Genomic DNA, 26445 nt, shown 5'->3' with positions numbered 1-26445 from the left:
GCCCCACAGAAACAAAATGAGGAGAACGTTCCCTTCACCTATTTAATTCTCTCTTACACATATTATTCTTTTTAACAAAAAATCATTAAGATCTGGTCTCAGGAATAATTAACAGGAGAGAAGAGATGAGAGTGGAACATCAGTCAGAAGGAAGACTCTCAGGCCTGGCTCACCTGCCCTTCCAAACATCTTCTGCCAAAGAGCTGCAAATATTTATTTTTTTTCTCTAAGGCACAATATCATTGAGTCAATAAAAGCCTCAAGACTGTTTGGTTGCAAACACAGGACTGCAAAATACCCAGAGAAATGATTATTCCCCTGTCCTGAGCCTCACAACACAGCATTCAGAATGACCGTGTCCTTGTCTGAACTCCCCAGTACCAGCTATACTGGCAAACTGGAGTCAGTCAAACAGACAGCCACTGAGATGGCGATGAGACTGGAGCACATGCAGTACAAAGAGAGTGGAGGGACCTGGATTTGTTCAGCCTGGAGAAGAGAACGCTGAAGGTGGTGACCTTGCTGCTGTCTACAGCTCCCTACTGCGAGGGTACAGGGGAGATGCGAGTCTGGCTCTTCTTAGAGGTGCACAGTAAGAAAGCAAGAGGCCACAGACAAGCTGCAAAAAGGGAATTTCTGACCTGATAAAGGAAAGCAATTCACAACAAAGATAATTAAACACTGGAACAGAGGCCCAGAAAGGCAGTGGAATCTCCATCCTAAGAGGTTTTGAAATGCCAACTAGCCCAGGCCTTGAGCAACCAAATCCTGCTTTTAGTAGTGCCCCACCTTTGAGCAGGAGCTCAGATGATGTCCAAAACTTCCAAGCAATGAGATTTTTCTACAAACCCCTGATATTTCAGTAACAGACACAAGATCCTTTCTTAGTCTCAATGTCCAGTTCCCTCTGAAGTCCAGTTCCCTGGAAGGGAAATCTAAAATGACTACTATGAGATTAATGACTAATACTCACCACCATATTGTAGGCATCAGGAACTTCAATTTCAAACTGAAACTTTCCACCTTGGTAATAGCCCTCATCTAGACAAGAAAAAACAAGAAAACTAATTAAGTGAGAGAAGATAATGGACATCATATTGTATATCTGTCATGACAGAGATTTAGACGACAGCACAGGGTTATTGTTGAATGTTTAACCTCATTACAGTGTAACACTTGCTTCCACCCACTTCACAGAGAACAAAATCATAGTGTCTTCCTACACTCCCAAAATCCTAACAGCAGAAATGTAGAGTCAGAAGAGTGAACAGTCCCAGAGTGATGCCGCAAAATCCACCTTCCTGATCAGCAGACCAGGCAACACCAAGCTAGAGGAACCCTTGATCGAACTCATGTCCACATGAACAAAACTCTGCCACATGGTGGCAACACGGCATGCACTACCACAATACCAACCTTCAGAATGAGCCGGACACGTACCTCCCTTGCTAATGCGTGCTAAATCCTGCTACAGCATTGTTGCCAGACTTGTGCTAGCAATCACATATCATGGATAGCATCAATAATGGTGTGCAAGAGCACACTTCAGAGTGTACTACAATAGTTAGCTCTTTGATTGCAATTACCTTAGGATGATGTATCAGTTAGGAACATCTGCCTGCCTCTCCATGAACCTCAGACTCAATACTGAATTATTAAAATGCCTGTATTTTAAAATATGTAATCTGAACATATTTACTCGCATTTAACCAGAGATTGTATAATAGGATAATAGTCAGTCTGCAACTCTTGAGCTGGCTGCGTTCACAAGTTGAAATGTTTGCGAACGATCTGAAATGTGTCTGCCTGGCATTGCCATTTTTGAGTTTCTTTCACTAAGAAAGGGAAACAGAGAGGTGCCTGGGCCACACTGGAGGTTTGGGACACCCGAGGCATGCTCAGGCTCAAGCTGCCTGGAGTACTCGAGCTCTCTGTATCACACAGTACAGCCACAGCGAAGGCTGGAAGGTTAGGAAATCTGGCTACCATTGCATGACAGTGGGTTTTTATGTAAAGTTCTGTGAAGCAATCTGTAGTTTTCAGAAGACTTTTACTACACCTAGCTTGTTCCAAACCACGAAAAGCCAAGCTCCTCTACTACAGGTCATCAAAATCCTCTTTCAGGTTGTTGTCTTCCAGATCTGCTGCCTTCCTAGTCCCTACAGATTAGCATGACCTTCTACATTCTCCTACCAACTAATGCAACTGCTTGGTCAGATGTCAGCCTCTACAGCCTCACCGCTGTCAGCTCCCACACACTAACTGCCACAATCATATGAAAGCAGCCAGCTCTTGCTCTCCTGCTCTTCCCAACCTCTTATCAGCTGACTCACTGAAAGGAGTGGGCAACCCTCTGTTAAACACCACAAACGCTGGGCTGTAGATGGAGATGAGCCACCGAAAGCTAATGCTGTCAGAGATAAGCCTCAACCGCACGCTGTGCCCAGTGTGCCCCTGCGAAAGCCCTGTGCCTGCAGGACAGCAAAGGAGTTGTCAGCAAGTACCTCATGGTCCAGCTTCTCCCAGGAGCCTGTGTGAACTGACAGGTTCAGCACATGAACAGCATCAGATTTTGGACTGCAACAGCAGTGCAGGCACAGCACAAGAAAACGGAACGGTCAGTCTTCCTCACCCCACACAGTGACATTCACAGCCGCCACCATGCTGAACCACGTGGCACAAAGCTCCAAGCCTCAGTCCCTGCAAATCTCACTTTAATAGCCTGTCCAGAACATACACTTTTCATCTACATTCTCCATTTCCACTCCAATTAAATTCCGAAGTGCTCTTGATTTATTAAAGCAGCCTTCCCAGGCACGCTACGCTCTACCAGAAAGTCAATGCACATGCACTGATTTTTAGGGGAAAAAGGGCAAGATAAAAGCATTTATCTTTTGTTTTCAAATACATTAAGATACAAATCAGTAAAGCCATTTCTAACATGTGAAAAGCAAGTTATATTAATAGCCTTTTGATGAAACTGCTCCCTATCAGATGTGCAAAACAGTCTAAGCAAGAGTCCAACTGTTCCAGGAAGGAACAATAACGATCCAATATCCCCTGGGAGTTCAAGCAGCTCAAGCATCACCAAGTTACCCCACAAGACACAGGTGTATCCACTACCTAGCATGTTGTAATAGTGCTTTTTAACCAAATCCCATGAATCTCCATGATTTCCACGTATAACACTACTCCTCATAAAAATCACGCTCAAAAGAATCAAATGCATCTTTCAGTGGTGCCACTAAACCAAGTCACCAACCCCACATAGGAATTCAGAGCCTATTATGGCACAAGCTGTGTACCTCAAAGCCCTCCACGTGCCTCCCCACTGCACTCTGGCTCACAGGCACACACCGAGCGATCACTTCCCAACACGTGTTGGTGCAGGGAGAAGCCTGGTGCTGGTATAGCGAAGTAAAGGAGAATCACCAACAGTGTTAAATAGCCGAAAGTTATTTTTCTTGGCTGAATTTCAACTGCTCCTTGATTTGTGGACTTGCAGCAAAGCAGGCAGCAGGTCTTTGTATCCCACTCCTGCTAATGTGAAATAGATGCCTGTTGATGGATGAATCTACATGTGTCTTATGTCAATGAAAATCCTCAGATTTAATGAATCTTTGCTGTAATGCAATTGTAAAAAAGAAACATTCCAGAATGGCTCCAAGGCAGGAGAGTTTGCCAAAAGGCTGTCAGATTCCTGCCAGTCACGAAGCAAGAGAAAAGCCACACTCCACGTCTCTGCACGCTGGAAATGCCAGGCCCACTGCCTCTGCAGCGCACAGGAATATTAAGGCAAGCGCTTGACTCCCAGCACAGACAGCAACATCATAGAATCACAAAATCATGGAATCATTTTGTTGGAAAAGACCTTTAAGATCATCAAGCCAAATCACACCGATCCACTATCAAACATCCCTGAGCACCTCATCTACCTGTCTTTTAAACGCCTCCAGGGATGAGGACTCCACCACCTCCCTGAGCAGCCTCTGACAGTGTTTGAGAACCCTTATGGTGAAGAAATTTTTCCTGATGTGTAATCCGACTCTGCCCTGGTGCAACTTGAGGCCATTCCCTCTCATCCCATCGCCCATCAGGTTGCCCAGGGAAGTCAGGGCTGCCCCATCCCTGGAGATGTTCAAGGCCAGGTTGGATGGGGCCTTGAGCATCCTGATCCAAAGGGAATTGTCTCTGCCCATGGCAGGGGGGTGGAACCAGATGGGCTTTAAGGTCCCCTCCAACCCAAACTATTCTATGAGTCTACCCTAGCTCTAATCTTAGTTTGTGTTTGTAAGGCATTTTCATGTCTAAAAGTGCTGTGAAAATAAACCAGATTATTACTTTGCTTTAAAAGAAAATGCAAGATAATTAGGACAGGCCACAAAGGATGTGCTTTTGATAGCAGCTCCCTGAATCAGCCATGCTGAAATGCTCAACCGTGCTCATCAACATTTGCCATTTTCACGGCACGCAAAACAGAAAACAGGCTTCTTATTAGTTCCCTGAAGAATGAGACTGTAAAATAATCACGCTAACCCCAGACTACCCCAACTGACTGGGAGCTGCAGGAAAATTGCATTAACTCCACACATTACTCTAGTTTTCTTCATGTGTGCAAAATATCTAAATTCACCTTTTTTTTTTCCAGGTCATTACCATGGTTTAGTCTCATCTTCCACTTTTGCACTTCCAAAATCCATGCAGCAGGCTGTTCGTGCTATAAGCATCTATCCCCTTGGTTTTCCTAGCTTTTGATCCAATAAAGTACTGGCACAAAAACAGGAACAGAGTCAATTTGTGGCATAAGGGCATTTTTCAATGACAGAACATCGCTTTCAGATGGCAAAAGGAAAAGCATAGAATCATAAAATCATAGAATCTCAGAATGGTCTCGGTTGGAAGGAACCTCAAAGCCCATCTAGTTCCGATCCCCTGCCATGGGCAGGGACAATTCCCAATGCATCAGGGTGCTCAAGGCCTCATCTAACGTGGCCTTGAAATAAAAGCAGCTTCAGACAGCAGTGAAAGCAGTACCTGCTTCAGGAACACGCAGTTTGTCCCCTGTGGCAGTAAAATTCAAGTCTGATCCATTTTCTAGCGTGTGCCAATATATACCCACTCCTGGTGCACTCCAGAAAGCTGTGATATGCAGGAATCTGAATGTCTTGAGCACAAGTAAATTTTTTATGTGAAATAAGCCGTCAGCCTCACTAGAATTTTGTACAATTTCCCTTTCATTTAAAACTCACTGTCACCAGAATAATTTTGTGACATTAAATACTTCCCAAGAAAGGTTATTGTGAGAAGTGGAGAGCAAGGGGGGGAGTGAAAGTATTTGCTTGATGGTAGAGTTTATTTTCTTATTCAAATCAACCTGCTGTGAGAATCTAAAGAAGCCTTTGTCACTGTCATTTCAAGACCAGCTGCATTCAAAATAACTGCGTAAAACAGGCTTTGTTAGTAACACAAGGCTACAATGCTGCCCACAAAAGGCATTCCTAGTGTTAAAAACTCACATTGAGTCAGAACCTTCGTGGTGCTCTGACAGCCAGCTGCTTGCACAAACGGCCTCAGTGTAAGGCTCCTTATAAAATGTGGTTACAGATTTCAGAGAACTTGAACATAAAACATAAATACAAAACAATCAGCACTCATTTAACAGATCCGTCGTGCAAGGATGCGATCTCTGTAACTGCAGATAAGCAAACTGAGAACTCTTGAGAAGCGAGGCACCAAGAATCTCGTCGCTGTGCAGACTTCAACCCCCGGCTCATGCACACTGATTGTACATCTCCTAACAGGGACAGTCATAGAATCACAAAATTGTTTGGTTGGAAAAGACCTTTGACATCATTGAGTCCAACCATACCTTTCCATTACTAAAACAGATCCCTGAGCACCTCATCTTCCCATCTTTTAAAAGCCTCCAGGGAAGGCGACTCCATCACCTCCCTGGGCAGCCTCTGCCAGTGCCCGAGAACCCTTTCAGTAAAGATGTTTTTCCTGATGTCTAATCTGAAGCTGCCCTGGCGTAACTTGAGACCGTTTCCTCTTGTCCTATTGCCTGTCACTTGGGAGAAAAGACCAGCACCGACCTCTTCTACAACCTCCTTTCAGGGAGCTGTAGGCAGTGATAAGGTCTCCCCCCTCAGCTTTCTTTTCTCCAGGCTAAACAGTCCCAGGTCCTTCAGCCACTCTCCACAACCCTTGTTCTCAGCCCCTTCCCCAGCTCCATTCCCCTTCTCTGGACACGCTCCAGCACCTCAATGTCCTTTTTGTAGTGAGGGACCCAAAACTGAACACAGGATTCGAGGTGCAAGGCAGCATGAGAGATTCCCTGGCACCACAGCTGCAGGGGTATTTGCAGAAGCTCCCCTAAGAGTCAGGTGTATGAGCAGGATTTCTACAAGTAACTCAGCTCCTCAATGCAAAAGACAGTTACAGTTGGGAGGACGGAAACTGGCTCTTCCTCCAAACTGCCAAGAAACATGCAGCATTGTATAGACACTGCAAAAACACTTGCCTCAAGCAAAGATTTTGGCCATTTGAGCCAGAAAAATTCTGTAGCTGCTTCGCTACTTCTCTGCCGTTGCAAAGAAAAAAAAAAATTTAGCATACTCTGAAGAATACCCTAAATAATTAATGGAATCAGAAAGCTACAACCATTTCCTTGGTACGTGTTACCTTCTGCCTTTAGAGAGCTGTGCTAAGCAGTAGCTGATCACAAGACTCAGTACCTGAACTATACACAGCTGAAAATAGATGTTTACTCTGGTCAGGCTACTGCAGAGGCTTCAGCTGTGCAGCTATATTTAGAGTAACAAAATGTTAATTAAGATCATCTCATTCCCAAGATCATTTCAGCAATGAAGACCGCACAAAACCCATGCTCTGCACTCAACGAGTAGCTTTTGACCACAACATCTTGCTGCACAGCAGCTGAGAGACCAAAAAGAATGACTAAGTATTTAAACATCTTAAAATTACCATGCAGAAGCTATCACTGCTTCATATTCAGGACATCCCTAAGTTGCACAGCAATGATCTTGTAAAGGCAACTCATTTTCAAAATATAGTTAAGCAGCATCAAATGAACTGAAGGACATTTGGTGCAAGCAGACTTAATTCTTACCAACTAGATGTGAATACATCTCCTACATGGAATGAGAGGTGAAAAGTTCTGTAACAGCCCTTGCATTTCTTTTAGATTACACTGACTAAGGCAGTCTTACTCATTTTTTAATCATGATGAGGAGTCCCATGAATAGACATGGTAACAAAGACCACCCAAGACTTCCAACACGAAGGAAGCTCCAGTAAAAAGCAGCCACAGTGACATCTAGTGCCCACTGGACTAGAGATACTGCAATATCAGAAAAATCCCTACCACGCTGTGAAGTGTCAACCATTATTTGTATAGGTAAGAACTCAGCATGACTGCCGTACTGCATCCGAATTCTGCTGTCAATTACCATCTGCAGAAAATGTACACATAGAATCATGGAATGGTTTGGGTTGGAAAGGACTTCAAAGCCCATCCAGTTCTAACCCCCTTGCCATGGGCAGGGACACCTCCCACTGCACCAGGCTGCTCAAAGCTCCATCCAACCTGACCGTGAACACCTCCAGGGATGGAGCAGCCACCACTTCTCTGGGCAACCTGGGCCAGGGCCTCAACACCCTCATCACAAAGAATTTCTTCCTAATGTCTAATCTAAATATTTCCCCCTACAATTCAAAGCCATTCCCCCTCATCCTGTCACTCCAGGCCATTGTAAATATCTCCTCCGGAGCTTTCGTGGAGCCCCCTTCAGTACTGGAAGCTGCTCTGAGGCCTCTTCAGAGCCTTCTTTTCTCCAGGTTGAACAACCCCAACTCCCTCAGCCTGTCCTCATAGCAGAGGTGCTCCAGCCCTCAGATCATCTTCGTGGCCTCCTCTGGACCCATTCCAGTAGTTCCATATCCTTCTAATGTTGGAGATTCCAGAAGTGAACACAGGACTGCAGGCGAAGTCTCACGAGAGCAGAGTAGAGGGGCAGCCCAGACTACTGTTGGCCTTCTGGGCCGTAAGCACATATTGCCATCTCGTGTTGAGCTTTTCATCAATCAGCACCCCCAGAACGAGGTGGCAGAGAGATCCTGCTCTCAAAACATCCAACTCAAACAATTCAGCGTGCTGAACACAGCAATGTTCTCATTTAAATCCCTGCACAGAGTCTCAAAGGTAACACACAGCAAAAATAAAGTGCATGTGAAATTTAAATGATCTTCCATGCAAATTCACCCAGAAAACACAACTTCCTATTCTAAAATGGACAGCCATGGCAGCAAGCTCTAATTTCAGATGGTAGTTAGCTTACATGGAAGTGATGAGCTCTGAAAACGTAGGCCTGAGGTTTTGTTTTTATTGAACAGCTCGCCAGCAGAAGCTTCGCAGATTAAAAGATCTAATTTCCACATACTCGAATACTCAAAGATTAAAAGACTCCGACTTGCTAAGCATCTTCAGACATGCACAGATTTGAAGTTTTCCATAGTGTTACACCTGTCACGTCACCTTTTCAACTCTGCAGATTCAGGCAACCAGCAGCAAAGAATAAATATGCAACAAGGCTGTAACAGATTAATTCCTCCAGATGTAGCGCAAGATTTTTCCCAGCAACTAAAACACGGTGGTTTGAAACTGGCTGAGAGAGAAAACTGTTTTCAACCACAGTGAGAACACAATGTCTCAACAATTTCTAAGCCTGCTCTGTTTTGATTGCTTTTTTTATTGGAATCCTGTCATCAAAACCCACCACAGTTTTCCCATTGCCTCTATGCAATAATGACTGCATTACAGGTAGCCTTTCTTCAACTGGAAAGTTTACAGGATTCTTGAGCAAACTCTTGGAATCACGTTTTCTAAAGACCAGCAGACACAAAACCAGAAGTAAGGCATTTAAAGAAATTACCTGGGATTACGGTTAGATGAAAGTAATGAAGCTTGTTTGGGTCGGGAAAATTCACTTTACATGTACCTGTGAAGAAAAAGAGTAATTTCCATCAGACAATTGTTTTTCCACTGTTGGGAAAGCAAGCATATCTTTCATGCTCTCCAAATTCACTCCCTGATTAACCCCTACCTTTCAGTCAAGTGATTTCCTCCTACGCTTTGTTTCTAAGCACTTCTTCCCCACACAGTTACCGGTCACCTGCATTAACAGGAATTCACTTCTTTGAGCTGTGAGGAAGAAGCTTATTTCCTTTCAGTAAACCGTACCATCTCAAAGATCTCAAAACACTAAAGGGTTTGGTCTTCTGTACATATACTGGCTGCATGTTAAGATCGCAGCACACAGGATGAGCATCTTTTCCTTATGAGTTCTTTAATGGCAATGAGCCCTCCCACGGCATTTGATCATGCACTACACCTGCAAGAGGCCATGCTGCTACAGCTCTACCTTAAGAAAGGATTATTTACACCTGTAAGATATAACAAGATACAGGTTTTACTGAAAACTTCCCCCAAAAGCCAGTGAAGTCTTGGTGCAGCTGTCATATTGAACAAGTTCTTCAGCATAACTGATTACACACATTAACAGCAAAGGCTGTGGAGCGTCTGCAAACCGAACACTGAGTTTTTGTTTTCAGACAAGATGAATTTAAGAACACTGAGTTTTTGTTCTCAGACAAGATGAATTTAAGAACAACAGTGAGAATGAAGAACAAGTGTGGAAAAAAAAAAAGAGATAAAACATCAATCTGATTAAACGAGTCAGTGGTTTCAGTTCAATGGATGAAAGGTCACAGCATAACAACCCTTTGTTCACATTTGATGACATGAAGTTGCCTTCTCACGCACAAAGCTGGCCTTTCTTCACTAGGGCAGATAAGCTGTCAATCGGGCATTAGGAGGTGGGTATATGCATGGATACGTTATTATCCATATCATGCAGCCTTTCACTTCTTAACCAACAAAGCTGGCTGTTCTTTTTCTGTAGTTAAGAAGCTGTACACAAACCCTAGTAACGCATTCACATTGTGGTAAATACAAACCCTAATAAAAGCTTCTTAGGTGTTTGTTATCCTATGAAGGAGTCTACACAAACCAGTCTAACAAAAGTTAAAATTCCTCTGTGCCAGAGCTCTGTAACTGCCTTTAAGAACGAACAGCATACAAAAAAGGAAGAGTTAAATAATGCCTCTTCCTGCCCTCCCTTTTTGCTGCTTCTGTTCTGTATCTTTCCTCCTCATAGTTCCTCTCATCAGGCAGCCTTGACACTGGAAAGCCTGGTTTTTGAGATACGAGCATTGATCTGGGTTTAAAATCATTACTGAACAGAAGATGCCCATCAGAAGCAGCACTCAGAAGTTTAACCTGGAGAAAAAATATGGTTGAAGCTCCCCTTCGATGGGGAAAGACTAGAAACGTCCCAAGCCACCTGCCAGCATAACTAGAGAGAATATTCACTGTTTTTCTCTATAGTATAAGCATATGGTCAAGGCAGCATGAATGCACAGCACTGTTAATGACCTACACGTACACTCTCGGTCTGCTCCAAGCAGCTCACGTCTCTCTCCCTGCACAAAAACCACCTTGAATTACTCTGTAACAGGAACGTGCACCACAGGAAGTTATGTAGCACAAGCGAAGGGCTCTGAATGTACCTCTGAGCTTATAAGGCAATAATTTGCAACCCTTGCGTGTATTCCAAGAACTCGTGGCAGAATGATGCTGTTCTGGTCAACGCTTGAAGGGAAAAGAAGCGCCAGCAAGAATCTGGCTTCACTGTCAACAGCCACCCTCAGCAACAAACACAGAGCAGTCGGAAATTCACTCCCCTTTATAACAAGGCTTTGTGTTTTGCTCTCTATTATAGAACTAGGCTTTCCAAAGCTAAGGAGCAGAAAATACACACTTGAACTATCTATCCTCCGCTTTAAAAGCACTGAGCCACTTACCCCGTGCTAATAAGTCTAAAGTGGCCACTAATATTTTCATCTTCTAGCATAACAAACACAGATTCCAGGACTAAAACCACATTATCTTGGTTTGGGGTTTTTTTTAAGTATTATGGATTACTTTTAAGAAAAAAAAAAAAAAAAGAAAAAAGATTTTTTTCATCAGTATTTTCACTATTAACGAACACATCAGGTTACAGCTTGCATGTGAAGTGAAAAAGCACCAGGTTGGCTCAATACGTTTCTGGAGCACCGAGCCATTTGCTCTGCTCTTAAAACAGCATCTCCCGTTTTGGAAATGAGAGAATGGAGGAAAACCAGGAGCGAGGCAGTAAATGCACTCTTCAGTTCCTTTTAGGTATTTTACGAGCTCCACTCAAGCACCAAGCAAATTCTTGAGCCAAAACGTGAGTATTGCTTCCAAATGATACTAACAAGGGATCCACATCTCCACAACCCATTAAGGGGGAGCAACAAAGAAAACCTCTTCAAGTCTGGGTGCCAGAGTTTTGCACAGCTTTCCCTAGGGTTAACAAATACAATTAGCATTCAGACTTCAGTCAAAATATTCTGTTAAGGAGTTCCTTTCCCATTAAAATGCATGCCATCAAATGCTATACTTACAAGGTAAATTAGCTTCAAGTTCTGCAACCTCTGTTAAAAGAAAAAAAAAATAGTTATTTATGCAAGCATGAAGCCATTATTGAAGCCCAAACTGGCAGATCTAATCTCAATCACCCTGTAAAGCAAATTCCACTTAAAAATATAATTAAGCTGCACCTTGAAATTTCTCTTTAGGCCATGCAATTCATTACTAACAAAGCTCATCTGCCCTACAGACAATGCCAACAATTCCTACTGTGATTGGAAGGTTCAGCTCTGCCAAGACTGAAGCACCAGGGCTTCAAACACACAGAGCGCTGGCATTTCAAAGAGTGGCATTACCCAAACCTCCAAACTTGTCTACATAAGGCACTAAAATACAGAAGGCCAAAACTCCACAGCGCAACACACAAGAGCAGAACCATCACAAGAGTATTCTCCCACCCCTCTCTCTTTACGCTCACCAGCCTTTCATAGTGGGAGACAGTATCACTTGTCACTGGAGCGCAGAGTTTAGGACCTGCGCTCTTATTTTACGGTGTTGACTTCTTTCTTTATTGCTTTCTGTGCTTGTGTGTTGTTCAACTTAATGAAGTCTGCTCACCCTTCCCTTCAATTATGAGGAAACGACAGGCAGGGAAAGGCAGCCAGCAGGACAGAGTGTGTTCAAACCCAGCAATGACCGAGCTGCAGCAGTGCTCCTGAGCCGCGGCCTTGTATCTGCCTCCTGCCAGGTTTGGTAGAGGGGTTTCTGACCACCATCATTCTTCTGAAGTGTCAAAAATTCCTGCAATGCAGTCACGCTTCTGTGGTTCCCTCTGTCTTGGCACAAGAACGAGTGGATTTTCTTGTGAAAACATGAAAAGGAAGGTGCTGACACCAATGATTGCAGAGCAGCGAGCTCTCTATTTGAAGGTATGCAAACACGTAGGAAGGCTGTAGTAACTAATTCACACCAAAGCTTTGGGAACAATAGCAGGTTCCCTAAAATTAAGATTTCCAATCAACTTTGCAGCAAACCACTGAAACCAAGAATGAAACCACTTTATAAAAAAGCAGGTAAAGACTTGCTTCAATAATCAAAACTTTTAAAGTAACATCAAGAATGGAAACACATTACTATCAACCGTGCTATATAAACATCGGGGATTACCCATAATTAGCACCTTTAATGGGCTAAAGCTACAGCGTTTGTGAGTTCTCTGAATTCTATCACTCTTTGGTAGTGACAGACTTGACACAAATAATTTTTGTGTTTTGCTGCTCAGAAAGCAAACATTTGGACATCAGTCAGGCTCTGATGTTTTGAGCAATGTATTTGCTACATAAAGCAACACCACTGACAAGAACATTCTCCGTAAGAAATGTCCTTTGTGCAGTCTGCCAACTTACTGGCACTATATAACAAATTTGTAAATAAGCAAAACATAGAAGCAACAATTAGAGCTCCAATGCCCTCAACTTCCTAGAGCTCCAAAAGCCTCACTAAATTAAAGAACAAACTTAACCTCACAATCTTTCTCACCCCCTCTTTCTAAAACTGACTCTAACTACTGCTGAACAGTAAAGAAAATCCAATTTGACTGCTTTCATAGTGTTGTATGGATAATCAGTGCCTCAATTCACAGCCAAGCACCTCACTGTTCCTTAACATGTGGAGACAACTGGATAACCCAAGTCTTGGGAAATATTGTGTGAAAGCACTCCAGAATCTCACAATCATTTGGTTTGAAAAGACCTCTGAGATCAAGTCCAACCACACCTGACCACTACTAAATCACATCCCTGAGAACTTCATCTACCTGAGCTTTTAAACCCCTCCAGGGATGGGGGCTCCACCACCTCCCTGGGCAACCTCTGCCAGTGCCTGAGAAACCTTTTGGTGAAGAAATTTTTCTGATGTCCAATCTAAATATCCCCTGGCACACAACTTGAGGCCATTTCCTCTCATCCTACCACTTGTTACTTAGGAGAAGAGACCAACACCTGCCTCACTACAACTTCCTTGAACTTCCACAGGAAACCAGCATTCATCAATGCTCGCTCAGCACTGGTGTATCAGCGGTGCAGGAACACTACGGACCATCGCAATTCCCCTTGTGGTCAAGCAGGCTGGTTGCCAAGAAGCAGGAAACCCAGGAGCATTGCAGGATCCCACACCCGCTCTGATAAGTCATTCTGTGACAGTCTGAAAGGCCATAAAGGCAGGCTCATGGCAGAGCTTCTGCAGGGAAACACAACTCTGGTGCAGCCAGCCCAGATCCAGAGTAGCTCCCACCCAGTCAGCCTGGTGTTCCCAGAACCTTTACTTGATCTAGTGCAACAGCACACCCAAGTGGCAGGTGTACTTGCAGAGTCCTGCTCTTGACCCACTATGCACTGGCTTGAACAGTCCCCAAAGGCTATTTTAAACCATTAAAAGTGTAAAAAAAGCAAGCGTTAACTTAAACCAACCAGAGACTTTGGAAGAATTGAATGCAAACTGATTATGCCTCAGAAATAGCTTAGGAACTTTATAAAACCGAGGAAAGCTAAGCCCAACATGAGCAACCAGAGCTATTTATAAATTATTTCACAAACAATAACTCCCCCTACCCATGACAATGCTCAGAAGAGAAATAGGAACACACACTCCTGACGTGTGAATGGGTTTAGAGAGACCCATGTGGTTGTTATATTCGGGAGAGCACAGACTACAATCACGTTCACGGGCCTCCCTCTTCCCCCAGCCCAACCTGACAAGTCAGAATAGAGAAGTGCTTTGGCTACTCGCCTTGCCACAGAGCCAGGCTGTATACTTCCCACTGGAGTCTGAGTTCAAGAACACAAAATGAAAGCATTATTTCCTCAATTGAAGTCAACTTTCCCAACCAAAACAATACTCACTTCTCTGTTTTTGCCCAATAAGCCCCCTCTCCTACTTATGTCCCCTTTTAATGTACAGCTTTTAGACTGCTATAGAGGAATACCTTGACCCTCTGACAAAAGCTCCATTTTCTAAGTATTAAATTCCAGCAGTACAATGCTGTCTGCCTCTTAATTGTTATCCAACTTCATAGCTTTCCCTACTTAGCTCCTCTGAAGGATCTGTAGGACCATACAGATCAGTGTCAGAAGTCAAACAAGCTGCTTAATACCACGAGTTTTTCAACAGAGTAAGAAATTACATGGTCCTTCCACTTCCCAACATTTATATTATTATAGAATCACAGAATCATAGAATCACCAGGTTGGAAAAGACCTCTTGGATCATCAAGTCCAACCATTCCTATCTGCCACTAAACCATCTTTAAACACCCCCCCCCCCCCGTCATGGGCAGGGACGCCTCCCATTCGATCAGGTTGCTCAAAGCCCCATCCAACTTCGCCTTGAACACCTCCAGGGATGACTGGACATCCACAGCTTCTCTGGGCAACCTGGGCTAGTGCCTCCCCACCCTCACAGGAAAACAATTTCTTCCCAATGTTTAACAGACAGCCAAGCAATCAAAGAGACAGACTAGAAATAACAAAGGGTACCAGTATTTTAAGAGTTACTTTTTCAAAGAAGTGGAAATAAAAGCCTGTTCAACTCGCACCTATGACTAAATCCAAGGACAGCAGCACCTGCCGACACCCTGCTGATAGCTCACATACTTCCAACTTTACTAAAAGAATTTCCAATGCCAATTTTGAACTTTCTTCTCATTCATGTGGTGCAAACAGCTAACACCATACGTAAATTATGACTTATTTCCTGCTCTAAGCCAGTATCAGTTGGCAGACATATGGAGTTGGTCTGTGCCAAGCTTTTAAAAGTTTGGAAGCATCACCTACACTTATCAGTGTCTGGGGTCATGGCCATCTAGCCCTTCATCAAACCAGCACAGATTCGTTTCCCAGTCAGTGTACATGACACATTCAAGCACTGCCGATTTATCGGTGTGACAACGCAGCCTTCAAAGAGATTGTGTAATGCCTCCCTGGCCTGGACTCCCTATCAACACAAACAAGGCTGCCTTTAATTTACCTCCAGATAAAATCCCAACACTGTGTCTGAGTGATACCTCTAGCAAACCTGGCAGGCATCTGTCGGCAGAATTTCTAACGTTATCAGAACTTACTGCAGACCAGGAATAGGGGAGTATCTCTCCAGCACATCAACATCATCGTTCCAGGAGGCAAATGGCTATCTGACCTTGGTTCATAGACTATTGCCAGCGCTCAGGGCCAGCCAGGAAGTAGGGTACTGTGCCAAAAGTCACTCCTAGCTGAGTGTCCAGCACAGTCCACCACACTTTAAATTGGAAGGGGGAAGAGTTAGATTAGGCATTAGGAAGGATTTCTTCTCAACGAGGGTGGAGAGGCACTGAGACAGGTTGCCCAGGGAAGTTGTGGTTGCTCCATCCCTAGAGCTGTTCAAGGCCAGGTTGGATGGGGCTCTGAGCATCCTGATCCAGCGGCAGGTGCCTCTGCCCATTACAGGAGGTTGGAACTGGATGACCTTCGAGGCCTCTTCCAACCCAAAACATTCTGATTCTTTCTGTGTGTGTACACTGCTGTGAAGGACGCCGCACAGCCCAGCTGCCTGCTCTTCTCCTACTGACTCAGAAGCCTTGAGGGCAAAAAGGAACCAGATGTGCTACAGAAAGAACACAGCCGTCATTGAGATTTCTTGTTCTCAATGCCCCTTGTTCTTTCACCTCAGAAGTTTTGTACAGTAGAATAAAGCCACCAGTTCTAACACCACTAGCAGGTACCACAGAACCAGCACCAATCTCAGCTGAGGCAAACAAGGACAGCACGTGCCAGGCCTTTTCTCATCTTCTCCTCCTCCTTCCTTACTTAATCATGACCAGGATTTCTATTTTTTGTAGAACAGATTATTTGTTAATTCAGTCGCCAGAGGCTTGACCATAGCCTTTCAGACATCCTGCAACTGTCATCTTCATCTGTGATACTTCAGGTCTAAACAAACCATCAGCAACAACTTCTACTTGCAACAACTCTTACAGTCTCCCACCAGCTTTGTCTGAAGTGGAGTGTACCCCACGCTATCACAGTTCCATCCAATCAAGTGGTAAAAGGCACTAGTGCTGGCCCAGCTGCAACAGCATCACTGCGGCACACACACCTTTAGCAGGCAGCTCTACACGCCCTATCAAACTCATTCCTGCAGATCCATACGTGAAATAAAAAAAGTCAACATCAGATGTCCCTCTCTACTCAGGCTGCTGCAGCTGATGTGTCTTAAAGAGCTGGAGCAAGTCTTGAAACTTTTGTAATTCAACAGCCTACATTTAGCTTAAAGATAATACCCTCAACAAGTCTTGTTCATGCTAGATTTCCCTCTTGCTTTCAGTAGAAGTGCTGTACTACTGTCAATTCCAATTTCAGTCCAGAAAACATTCTAACTGGACTGACAGACGCTACAACTCTTTTGGGAGCGACATGTGATGTGACTTTCACACACAGTCACATCACAATCCAACACTTGCATGCATCAGAAGGATGCCGGCAGAGGCCTGTCTTTAACATTTCATAGAATCATAGAATCATTAGGGTCGGAAGTGAACTTAAAGATCACCTAGTTCCAACCCCCCTGACATGGGCAGGGACATCCCACTGGATCAGGCTGCCCAAGGCCCATCCAACCTAAGCCTTGAACACCTCCAGGGATGGGGCAGCCACAACTTCCCTTCACAACCTGCGCCAGTGTCTCATCACTCCCGTGGTGAAGAAATTCTTCCTAATGTCCAGTCTATATCTGCCCCTCTCCAGTTTATACCCATTGCCCCTCGTCCTATCACCACAAGTCTTTATGAACAGTCCCTCTCCAGCTTTCTCGTAGGGCCCCTTCAGGTACTGGAAGGTCATTATAAGACCTCCTCTGAGCCTTCTCTTCTCCAGGCTGAACAAGCCCAACTCTCTCAGCCTGTTCTCATATGGAAGGTGCTCCAGCCCTCCGATCATCATCGTAGCCCTCCTCTGGACCCGTTCCAACAACCCCATCTCCTTCTTACACAGAGCATTCCAGAAATGGACACAGAACTCTAGATGAGGTCTCACAAGAGCGAAATAAAGGGGCAGAATCACTTCCCTTGCCCTGCTGGCCACGCTTCTTTTGATGCAGCTCAGCATACGTTGGCTGCTTGGGCTGTGAGCACAAACTGCCAGCCCGTGGCGAGCTTCTCATCCCCCAGCACCTCCAAGTCCTTCTCCTCAGGGCTGCTCTCAATCACATTATCTCCCATCGTGCACTGAAATGGGGATTGCTCCAACCCAGGTGCAGGACCTTACACTTGGCCTTGTTCAACCTCATGAGGTTCACGCAGCCCCACTTCTAAAGCCTGTCCAGGTCCCTCTGGATGACATCCTGTCCTTCTGGTGTGGCACCTACACCGCTCAGCTTGGTGTCATCTGCAAATTTGCTGAGGGTGCACTCAATCTCGCTGTCAGCATCATTGATAAAGATATTGAACAGCACCGGTCCCAGTACGGACCCCTGAGGGACACCACTCATCACGGATCTCCATCTGGACTTGGAGTCAATGACCACCACTCTTTGAATATGACCATTCAACCAGTTTCTTATCCACTGTACTGACCACCCATCAAATTCATCTCTCTCCAACCTAGAGAGAAGGATATTGTGGAGACCGTTTCAAAGGCTTTACAGAAGTCTAGATAAATCACATCCGTCAGTTTACCTGTGTCCACTGCTGCAGTTACGTCATCATAGAAAGCCACTAACTTAGTTATTCAGGATTCGCACCTGGCGAAGCCATGCTGGCTGCAATTAATTATCTCCATGGCCTCCACATACTTTAGCATAGCTTCTAGGGGGATCTGTTCCATGATCTTCCCAGGCACAGAGGTGAGGCTGACAGATCGGTAGTTCTCAGCCTGGTCTTTTTTACCCTTTCTAAAAATGGGCACAATGTTACCATTCTTCCAGTCACCAGGGACTTCTCCTGACTGCCATGACTTTTCAAATATCACAGAGGGTAGCTTGGCAACCACATCTGCCAATTCCCTCAGGACTCTGGGATGCATCTCATCAGATCCCATAGACTTAGATATGTTCGTGTTCCTCAAGTGGTCACGAACCTGATCCTCCTCTACTGTGGGAGAGGGTTTACCCCCCTGGTCACCATCATGCTTTCCCATGACCCGTGAGGGGTGAGGAGAGCGGTTATTAATGAAGACTGAGGCAAAATAGTTGTTAAGTACCTCAGCCTTCTCCTCATCTGTTGACATGCGATCATCATTTCCAACCATCACTGGGGGTATGTTCTCTTTGACCTTCTTCTTTTGATTGAGGTACCTGTAAAAGCCCTTCTTGTCAGTCCTTACTTCCCTTACCAAGTTCAGCTCCAGCTGCGCCTTGGCCTTTTGTCTAGCCATTTGTCAGTCTGGGACTCGATGCGCTCAATACTGACTCTGCACTGGTTAACTAACGGTGGCCACAGCAATTACAGTGACAACACTGATTTGCTGTTGCTCACATTCTGTTCTTTGCCTGCAGAGATACGCAAGGTTTTAGTCATTAAAGTGAAAAGCATGACTGCTTTTACTAAGGGTACAGTAAAATTTCTTATGACACTTCACACTACATCAGACATTGTAGTTGAAGCGTTTCTATATTATACTGCTATTTTGCCCTCAAGTCTACACTTGTAAGTTAATGAAAATCTCAGATTATATATATTTAGTAATGTGGCTTTGTAGCTTAGTCTGGTTAAAGAGCTTATTGCTCCCACTTGGTATCTTCCCCCCTCAGAAATGGAGCTAACTGAGGATTTCCAAAAGTCTAAAGCAAGCACTTTGTGAGAGTTATCACATCAGGGTTCAAAGTGAATTAAAACTCCTTGTCCTTAGACCAACGCAGAGAGAAAATTGTGAACATAATGTTCCTGCAGTTCAGCTGAGGCACTTCCCAGTGCGCTGGGGCAGCACCAATTGCAATGCAAACTATTGTCTAACCAGCTAGTAACAGCTAGTAACAACTTACAGTAGAGCCCAGAACAGACTGTATCGTGCTACAAAAATCATTGTTGCTTTTTTTATTCTCTACTCCATACCCAACTTACAGTGAATCTGGGACTATGAAATACACTTCTTTGTGTTGTTATTTTTAACCTTTTTAAGGTTCACTGCTTCTGATCTACCCATCAGAGATGACCAAGACACCGATGTCACTTTTAGGATTGATTTTCCTGTCACGGTCAGTTATGCTTTTGCTCAAAAATACCGTTCTGTCAAGTCAAATTTTATGTTCCTCTCCTACACACTTAGAGGCACATGATAACTTTTTTTCATAACATTGTAATCAATGATAGTTTCCAACAACGGATCAATTCTTCAGTAAGGTAAGGAGGAGGCTCTTTATGTTTCACATTTTCAATGACACACTTGTCCTACGAGGAGGGGCTAGAGATGTAACACACATCAATACATACCCTACTGAATAAATCATGAGGTAAGTCACAAGTGATCTCAAAAATTCTTCTGGAAATCACTTTACATGCAATTTAATATTGTGTATCAGCAACACCTGCAAACTGAAAATGCTGAAATACTTAAATATAAACTCCTTTCACCTTTAACAAGTAATTTATCTCGAACAGACACCCTCCGAGTTGAATCAGAAGCTGGATTGGATGCACGGGGTCCTCTGACACCATCATCCCGCTTCAACTTGCTTGCCAGAGTTAGCATTACTGCTGTCGTCAACCTGAAACACAAACAGGAGAACAAAGTCAGCTACCAGGTGAAGCACCACGGCACGGGGGGATTACAAAACCCAGTTCCTTATTCAACAACTGCCATCATACTCTTAGGAATCAAACAAAGCACATGACACATGCAGTTAAAATGACTGCGATTAAAGACAAGGCCGGACTAGAGCACTTGAAGAATGAGTTTATTTCAGATATGAATACTAAGAGAGTTACAGTCTGTTGGGCCAAGAGGAAGTTCAGTTTCACTGGAGAAAGGTCAGCCTTTCATCATTGTTTACAATCCTTTTTCACTGCCCCATCTATGCAGTAAAGCACATCTTGACATCCCTCCTTCCAAAGATCTGCTGTGAAAAGACCCCCATCAGATCTCCGGCCACACAAACTGCTCATCCATGCTTCACATCACAATATTCACAGATACTTTTTGGCTGGCCAAAAAAAGGCAGGAAGGGGAGGGGATGGGTTACTGGAAGAACTCTCTAACACAAGGAAGCTTTGACTCAGCTACGAGGACAGAGGAAAGGAAAGGGATTTAAGCTGCAAACAGTGCAATTACCTATGCAGCTGCACGACAGTAACCCTTCACAGTGCAAAGCAACAGAGACTGGATAACAGAAATGAAGAGATCTTCTGCCATGTCAGCCCTCCACTACAGAAGATAACTGCACGGATAAATAAATTATAATAAGAGGTGGACAGAAAAACAAAGTCATAAACCAAAACATTAAGTCTGTCGTGGCTCAATACAGCTTGACACCACTCCTAGTTGAAGGCAACTCATTCTTCATAACAGTTTGGCCAAAACCAACACAATGCTGACAAGATCCACACCCTTCAGCTCCCCCCCCAAATGACAGGAGAAATGTTTATCCTTTAGTCATATGAGTTAATTCAAGAAAAATGGGCAAAAAGGTTTTAAGAATTCAGCATGCAGCCTTTACACAAACTAATTTGCACAGAGGAGCAGACAGGTATGATGCAGCACTAACCAAGATAAAAACAGATACTCTTCAGCTCTATTGGTATAAAATAGAGAATCAGCAGGGAGATTCATAAGGCAAATGATAAAATCACTGAGATGGAGAGGACCACACTATAAAAAGACAGGACTCAATACAAGATTTATCTGTTAGTTTAAGCTCTATGTATAATCTCCATGTTTCTTTCCTTCTTGTAAGCAAGCCCTGAAGTCTAACAGGTCCACTGCAACAGCAGTGACTTCTCTTGTTCATTTCTTTTTCCTCCAGAGATAACCCAAGATAAAGCCTCTGGCCTGCCAATTCGGTCACTAAATCTGTAAAAGAGGGCCTTCCTGTGCTTTCCCGAGGTTGTGAGAAAGCTGACAGATCTATAAGAAATATCAAGCAAACACCAAAATACTGGCAAAGGGGCAGGAAGAAGAAATTAAACTACTGACATGACGCTTGGATGTTGATAAGAACATACCAGATAAGTGAGTAAAGAGGTTTAAAACTGAAAAGAAAAGCACAACTGTATTTCACAACAGTACCTAACAGTGAAACTCTGGCAAGAGTCCTCTGAAGTTGACAAGTATGCATGCTAGCTCCAAGATCAAGAAAATAAAAAAGTAAAATCTAGGGCAAACATAAATCCCACTTGCTCAACTGAAATGTTCAGGAGATTTGTTTTCTCCCAGTACCCCAGAGAAAGAATGAAAAAGCAGACAAAAAGGTGTCCTTTTTCCCTTGGAGAAGAGAAAGACAACAGCTGAGATTAAAAAAAAAAAAAAAAGGAAGGAGAGGGAAGCAGAGGGGCCTGGGAAGTGAGGACACAGGGTCCTAAAAGGAGACAAAAGAAAACTGTGAACTGCAGGCTCCACTCCCCAACTCATCCCCTCCTCAAATCCCTCCTTTCAGGTGCCAAGTCCAAATGAAATCAACTTCAATGGGAATTGAATATCTAAGTACCTTTCTAGATGTGTTTCCTCACTGCTGGTCCTAGAAAACCAGAGAGAAGTGTGACCAGTGTGGAAAAGGGATGCTTCACTCCAGCTGTACCCTGAATTTCATCAACGGAGCCCGGTGAGGAAGGCCCCAAACTTCTCCTTCCTGGTCCGGAGAGGACCAGGAAGGCAAGAGAGCCCTGGAAGCCCACCTGCTCCTCTCAAGGGGCTGGGGAGACTGGGGAGGCAGGAGAGCCCCAGGAGGGATCCCGCTCCTCTCAAGGGACTGCCCTGCCGCTGGGGAAAAACATGAAAAGTTTCAACAGCATTACCTTTGTAATGAAGAATCTGTTGTTGCCATTACACCCAGATCAGAGTATCTTAATCAGTGCTATTCTGTGACACTCAGGCTGTGATCATGTTACATCCTATACCCTTTAACTGCCTCTATCCCCATTACAAAATCAAAATGCCTGCACACATTTACTTGGAGCAACACAGATCCTGAACCCCAGAAACACTGCCTTTCCAAATAACCACAAACCAGCACGTTCCCTTACGCTCACAAACTGTGATGACTCATCTACAATAAAAGCTTCATCAAATTTAAGATAGGAAAAAAATACATTTGTTCGTGTAACTTATACCCCAATTTATCCTGATTTAAAGATACCAAGAAATAAAAACTCCACCAGTTTCCTGGCTACCTTACTTCACGTTTAATCATCCTCTGTATCGAGAACCTGCACTTCACCTCCTGTGTGCATTTCACAGAATCACAGAATGGTTTGGGTTGGAAGAGACCTCAAAGCCCATCCAGTTCCAACTCCTTGCCATGAGCAGGGACACCCCCCACTGGCCCAGGATGCTCAAAGCCCCATCCAACCTGGCCTTGAACTCCTCCAGGGAAGGGGCAGCCATCACTTCTCTGGGCAAACTGGGCCAGGATCTCACCACCCTCAGCATGAAGAATTTCTTCCTAATGTCTAATCTAAATCTTCCCCATTCCAATTTAAAGACATTGCTCCTCATCCTATCAGTCCAAGTGTGTGCTAAAAGCCCCTCCACAGCTTTCCTGGAGCCCCTTGCAGTAAAAGAAGCTGTTCTAAGATCTCCCCACAACCTTCTCTTCTCCAGGCTGAACAAGCCCAACTCTCTCAGCCTGTCCTCATAGCAGAGGTGCTCCAGCTTTCAGATCATCTCCACGGCTTCCTCTGGACACACTCCAACAGCTCCATATCCGCGTGATGTTGGAAATTCCAAAACTGGGCCCAATACTCCAAGTGGTGTCTCACTAGCGCAGAGCAGAGTGGCAGAATCCCCTGCCTCGCCCTGCTGGTCCCACTGCTTTGGATGCAGCCCAGGATATGTTGGGTTGCTGGCCTATGAGCCCACATCACCAGCTTATGTTGAGCTTCTCATGCCTCAGCACCCCCAAGTCCTTCTCCTCAGGACTGCTCTCAATCACATCGTCCCCGAGACTGTACTGAAGCCGCAGATAGCCCCGACCCAGGCGCAGGACCTCGCACTTGGCCTTGTTGACCCTCATGAGGCTCATCCAGCCCCACTCCTCCAGCCTGTCCAGGTCCCTCTGGATCACATCACGTCCTTCTGGCATGAGAACTGCCCCGCTCAGCTTGGGGTCACCTGCAAACTGCCGGAGACTGCCCTCGATCTCGCTGTCTACGTCATTAATGAAAGTATTAAGCAGCAGCTTCCCGGGGGCTTAAATGAAGCCTCACCCCCCCCTCAATACCCCTGAGGCGCCGAAGCCCGGCGGCTGGCGCCGCCTCGGGCGATGCGGGGGCAGCGGGGCGAAGCGGGAGGGGCTACCTCGGTACCGAGGTGATAAGACGAGGGAATTAAACCTACCTGAGCACGGCGTCAGGGCCCGGCTCCCGCGGCCAACACCATCCCCGGGGCTGGCCCGGGGCAGGGGCGGCTCCGCTCCGCCCGCCCTGCGCCCGCCCCGCGCCGCCAACTCTCGCGAGAGCTGAGAGTGGGAGGGGGGCGCGCGGGACCGTTCAGATCTCGCGAGACTTCAGCCCAGGGAACAGTGCCAACCGAGTTCCCGCGAGAGTTTCGGCTAAACCACCGTGCCGGTCGAAATCTCGCGAGAATCTCATAGAATCATAGTTTGGGTTGGAAAGGACCTCAAAGCCCATCTGGTTCCAACTCCTCTGCCTCCCACTGGACCAGGCTACCAGCTTGGCCTTGAGCACCTCCAAGGATAGGGCAGCCATAACCTCCCTGGGCAACCTGTCCCAGTGCCTCGTCGCTGTCATCGTGAAGAAATTCTTTACGTATAGGGGCTACGAAAATGTGCCAGCCGAGTTCTCGCGAGAGTTCGAGCTAAGAGAACTTGCCAGCCAAAATCTCGCGAGACTTTGGCCTATAGGAGACCGTCCCTGCTGAGTTCTCGCGAGAGTTTGGCTGCGTCATCGGCGGCGGGAAGAGCGCTTCCCCCCCTCCCCCGGAGTTCTCGCGAGAATTGACTTAGGGTGAGGTGAGGAGAGGGAGTACGCCCATCGAGTTCTCGCGAGATTTGAGGAAGGCTGGTTCACAGGGGCGCGTGCCCGCCTCGTTGTCGCGAGACTTGGGGCGGTGGCGCGTTCCCCTCCCGCCACCCTGAGGAGGCGGCGCCATTTTGTGTCTCTGTTAGGGGTGGGCAGGGTGGGCTTTGGGCTGGGAGAAGGGTCTCGCTGTTCCTGAGGGGAATCAGCCCCCATGCCAGCGGGAAGGGCCTTACTTCAGCACAAGTGCCGTCTTATTGGAGACCATAGAGTAGCTTCCAGTGCTGAAAGAGGCTGCAGGAAGCCTGGGGAAGGGCTCATGATCAGGAAGGGCACGAATAGGACAAGGAGGAACGGTTTGAAGCTGAAAGAGGGGTGATTGAGCTGAGAGCTTGGGAAGAAAATCTTGGGGTTAGAACTGGGTGGGCTTTGAGGTCTCTTCCAATCCAAAATATTCCAGGGTTCTGCTTTCTCTCCCCTTGTAGGGTGTTGGTATTAATGATCAGTAGTCACTAGGGTGATGTGATTAAGAGCAGGGGAAAAAGAAAAATCAGCGTGATTTTGATATGGAAAATGTCAGCAAATAAGAATAAGACTGTTTGGAGTTTTAGAAAGCTTTATCGGGGCTGGCCATCAATCGTGTGCAGCGAGACAAGAGCTGTTGCAGAATTTATTTCCTGCTTACATGCATAGGAATTAATTTTTCCAGAAATCTTATACATACTTGGTTACCTTCCAAGGACTAATTTTAATGTTATAAAGCTTTGCAACAATCAAAACTCTTGCTAGTTTGGAGTTGGCTCCAGCTCTCTGCTTGACTTTGGCTTTAAGATGGATACAAACTCCAAATAGAAGTGGTTACAGAAAAAGAGACTTGTGTTCAGCACAGAACATACTGAAAGCAAAATGTTATCATCGTCAAGGAACAATATTTGGGAAACGCCATTTTAAAGAAAACATGTTATGAGACACACATTCTGTGTAACTTTCAAAAACCACAATTGTTTAGACGAAACTTAGCTGTGATTTTGCTTAAATCAAAATATTCTACTCTGAAATATTCCACATATTGTATCAATTTCAGAAGGGAAGCCCAGACACAGGGCTTGCTGTAGCCTTTGCGCCTACTGCAATCATCTCAATTAATCTGTGTGTGCCCACACCAGCAAATTGTTGCTAATTCAGGCAGTTTGGAGTCCTGGGAGCTTTCAGCAGCTGTCTTTTGACCTGTTTCTCTTGTTTAAAGTCCTGAGTTTTGCATTAAAACCAGTAACTCATCAACCACTCATGAACGTGCACCTGAATCACCCTCAGTTCAAAGTGAAGGTTGTTTTTCAAATTTTCTTTGTCAAAGCAAATTAAAAGCAGCCGGAGGGGCTGGGATTTGATGCAGATGAGATCTCGGCACCTTCTGCCCATCGATCACTACAGGGGAGCTGCAGTCACCACTGCCACGAGGTATTTTGTGCTCTTTGCCCACAGAGTTGTCTTCCCCCAGTGGCCTTTGTGTTTCTCACTCTGGCAGTTCACTCTTCCATGACACCATTATTTTCCCCGTGATGCTACAAATTGCAAAGAAGCGGAAGGATCGGGGTGACCTTTCCAGGAATCACATCCTTGCCCTCATGCTCCTTTTCCTCTTGATTTACCACAAGACTTTCCCCATCATTTTCCAGCAGAGCTTCACACAGAGAGTTCTCCTCCACCACAGATTAAGCGTGCATCACCCAACCTGCTCCTTTGGGTTGGTTTCCAGTGC

General features: G+C 45.2%; 1 protein-coding gene across 3 annotated transcripts in view; it reads right to left on the bottom strand.

The window, feature by feature from the left end:
• Positions 1-24199, bottom strand: part of UBE2F (ubiquitin conjugating enzyme E2 F (putative)) — an 84043-nt gene extending 59844 nt beyond the window's left edge. The window contains exons 1-5 of one of the 3 annotated variants that reach the window (XM_054069976.1): positions 24046-24199; positions 20130-20263; positions 11569-11598; positions 8955-9020; positions 974-1041 (exon numbers count right to left, since the gene is read on the bottom strand). In XM_054069976.1, the coding sequence (XP_053925951.1) occupies positions 974-1041; positions 8955-9020; positions 11569-11598; positions 20130-20247 (282 nt within the window). In that variant the 5' untranslated portion in view covers positions 20248-20263; positions 24046-24199. Of the gene's footprint in view, positions 1-973; positions 1042-8954; positions 9021-11568; positions 11599-20129; positions 20264-24045 lie in introns of those variants that run through there. The other 2 variants (XM_054069977.1, XM_009570128.2) reach the window with 2 other exon arrangements.
• Positions 24200-26445: the final 2246 nt, after the last annotated feature.

The sequence above is a fragment of the Cuculus canorus genome, chromosome 6 (genome assembly GCF_017976375.1).
Source record: "Cuculus canorus isolate bCucCan1 chromosome 6, bCucCan1.pri, whole genome shotgun sequence".
Classification (NCBI taxonomy): domain Eukaryota; kingdom Metazoa; phylum Chordata; class Aves; order Cuculiformes; family Cuculidae; genus Cuculus; species Cuculus canorus.
The sequence above is the reverse complement of the archived record's forward strand: the minus strand, read 5'-3'. Positions and strand labels throughout refer to the sequence as shown.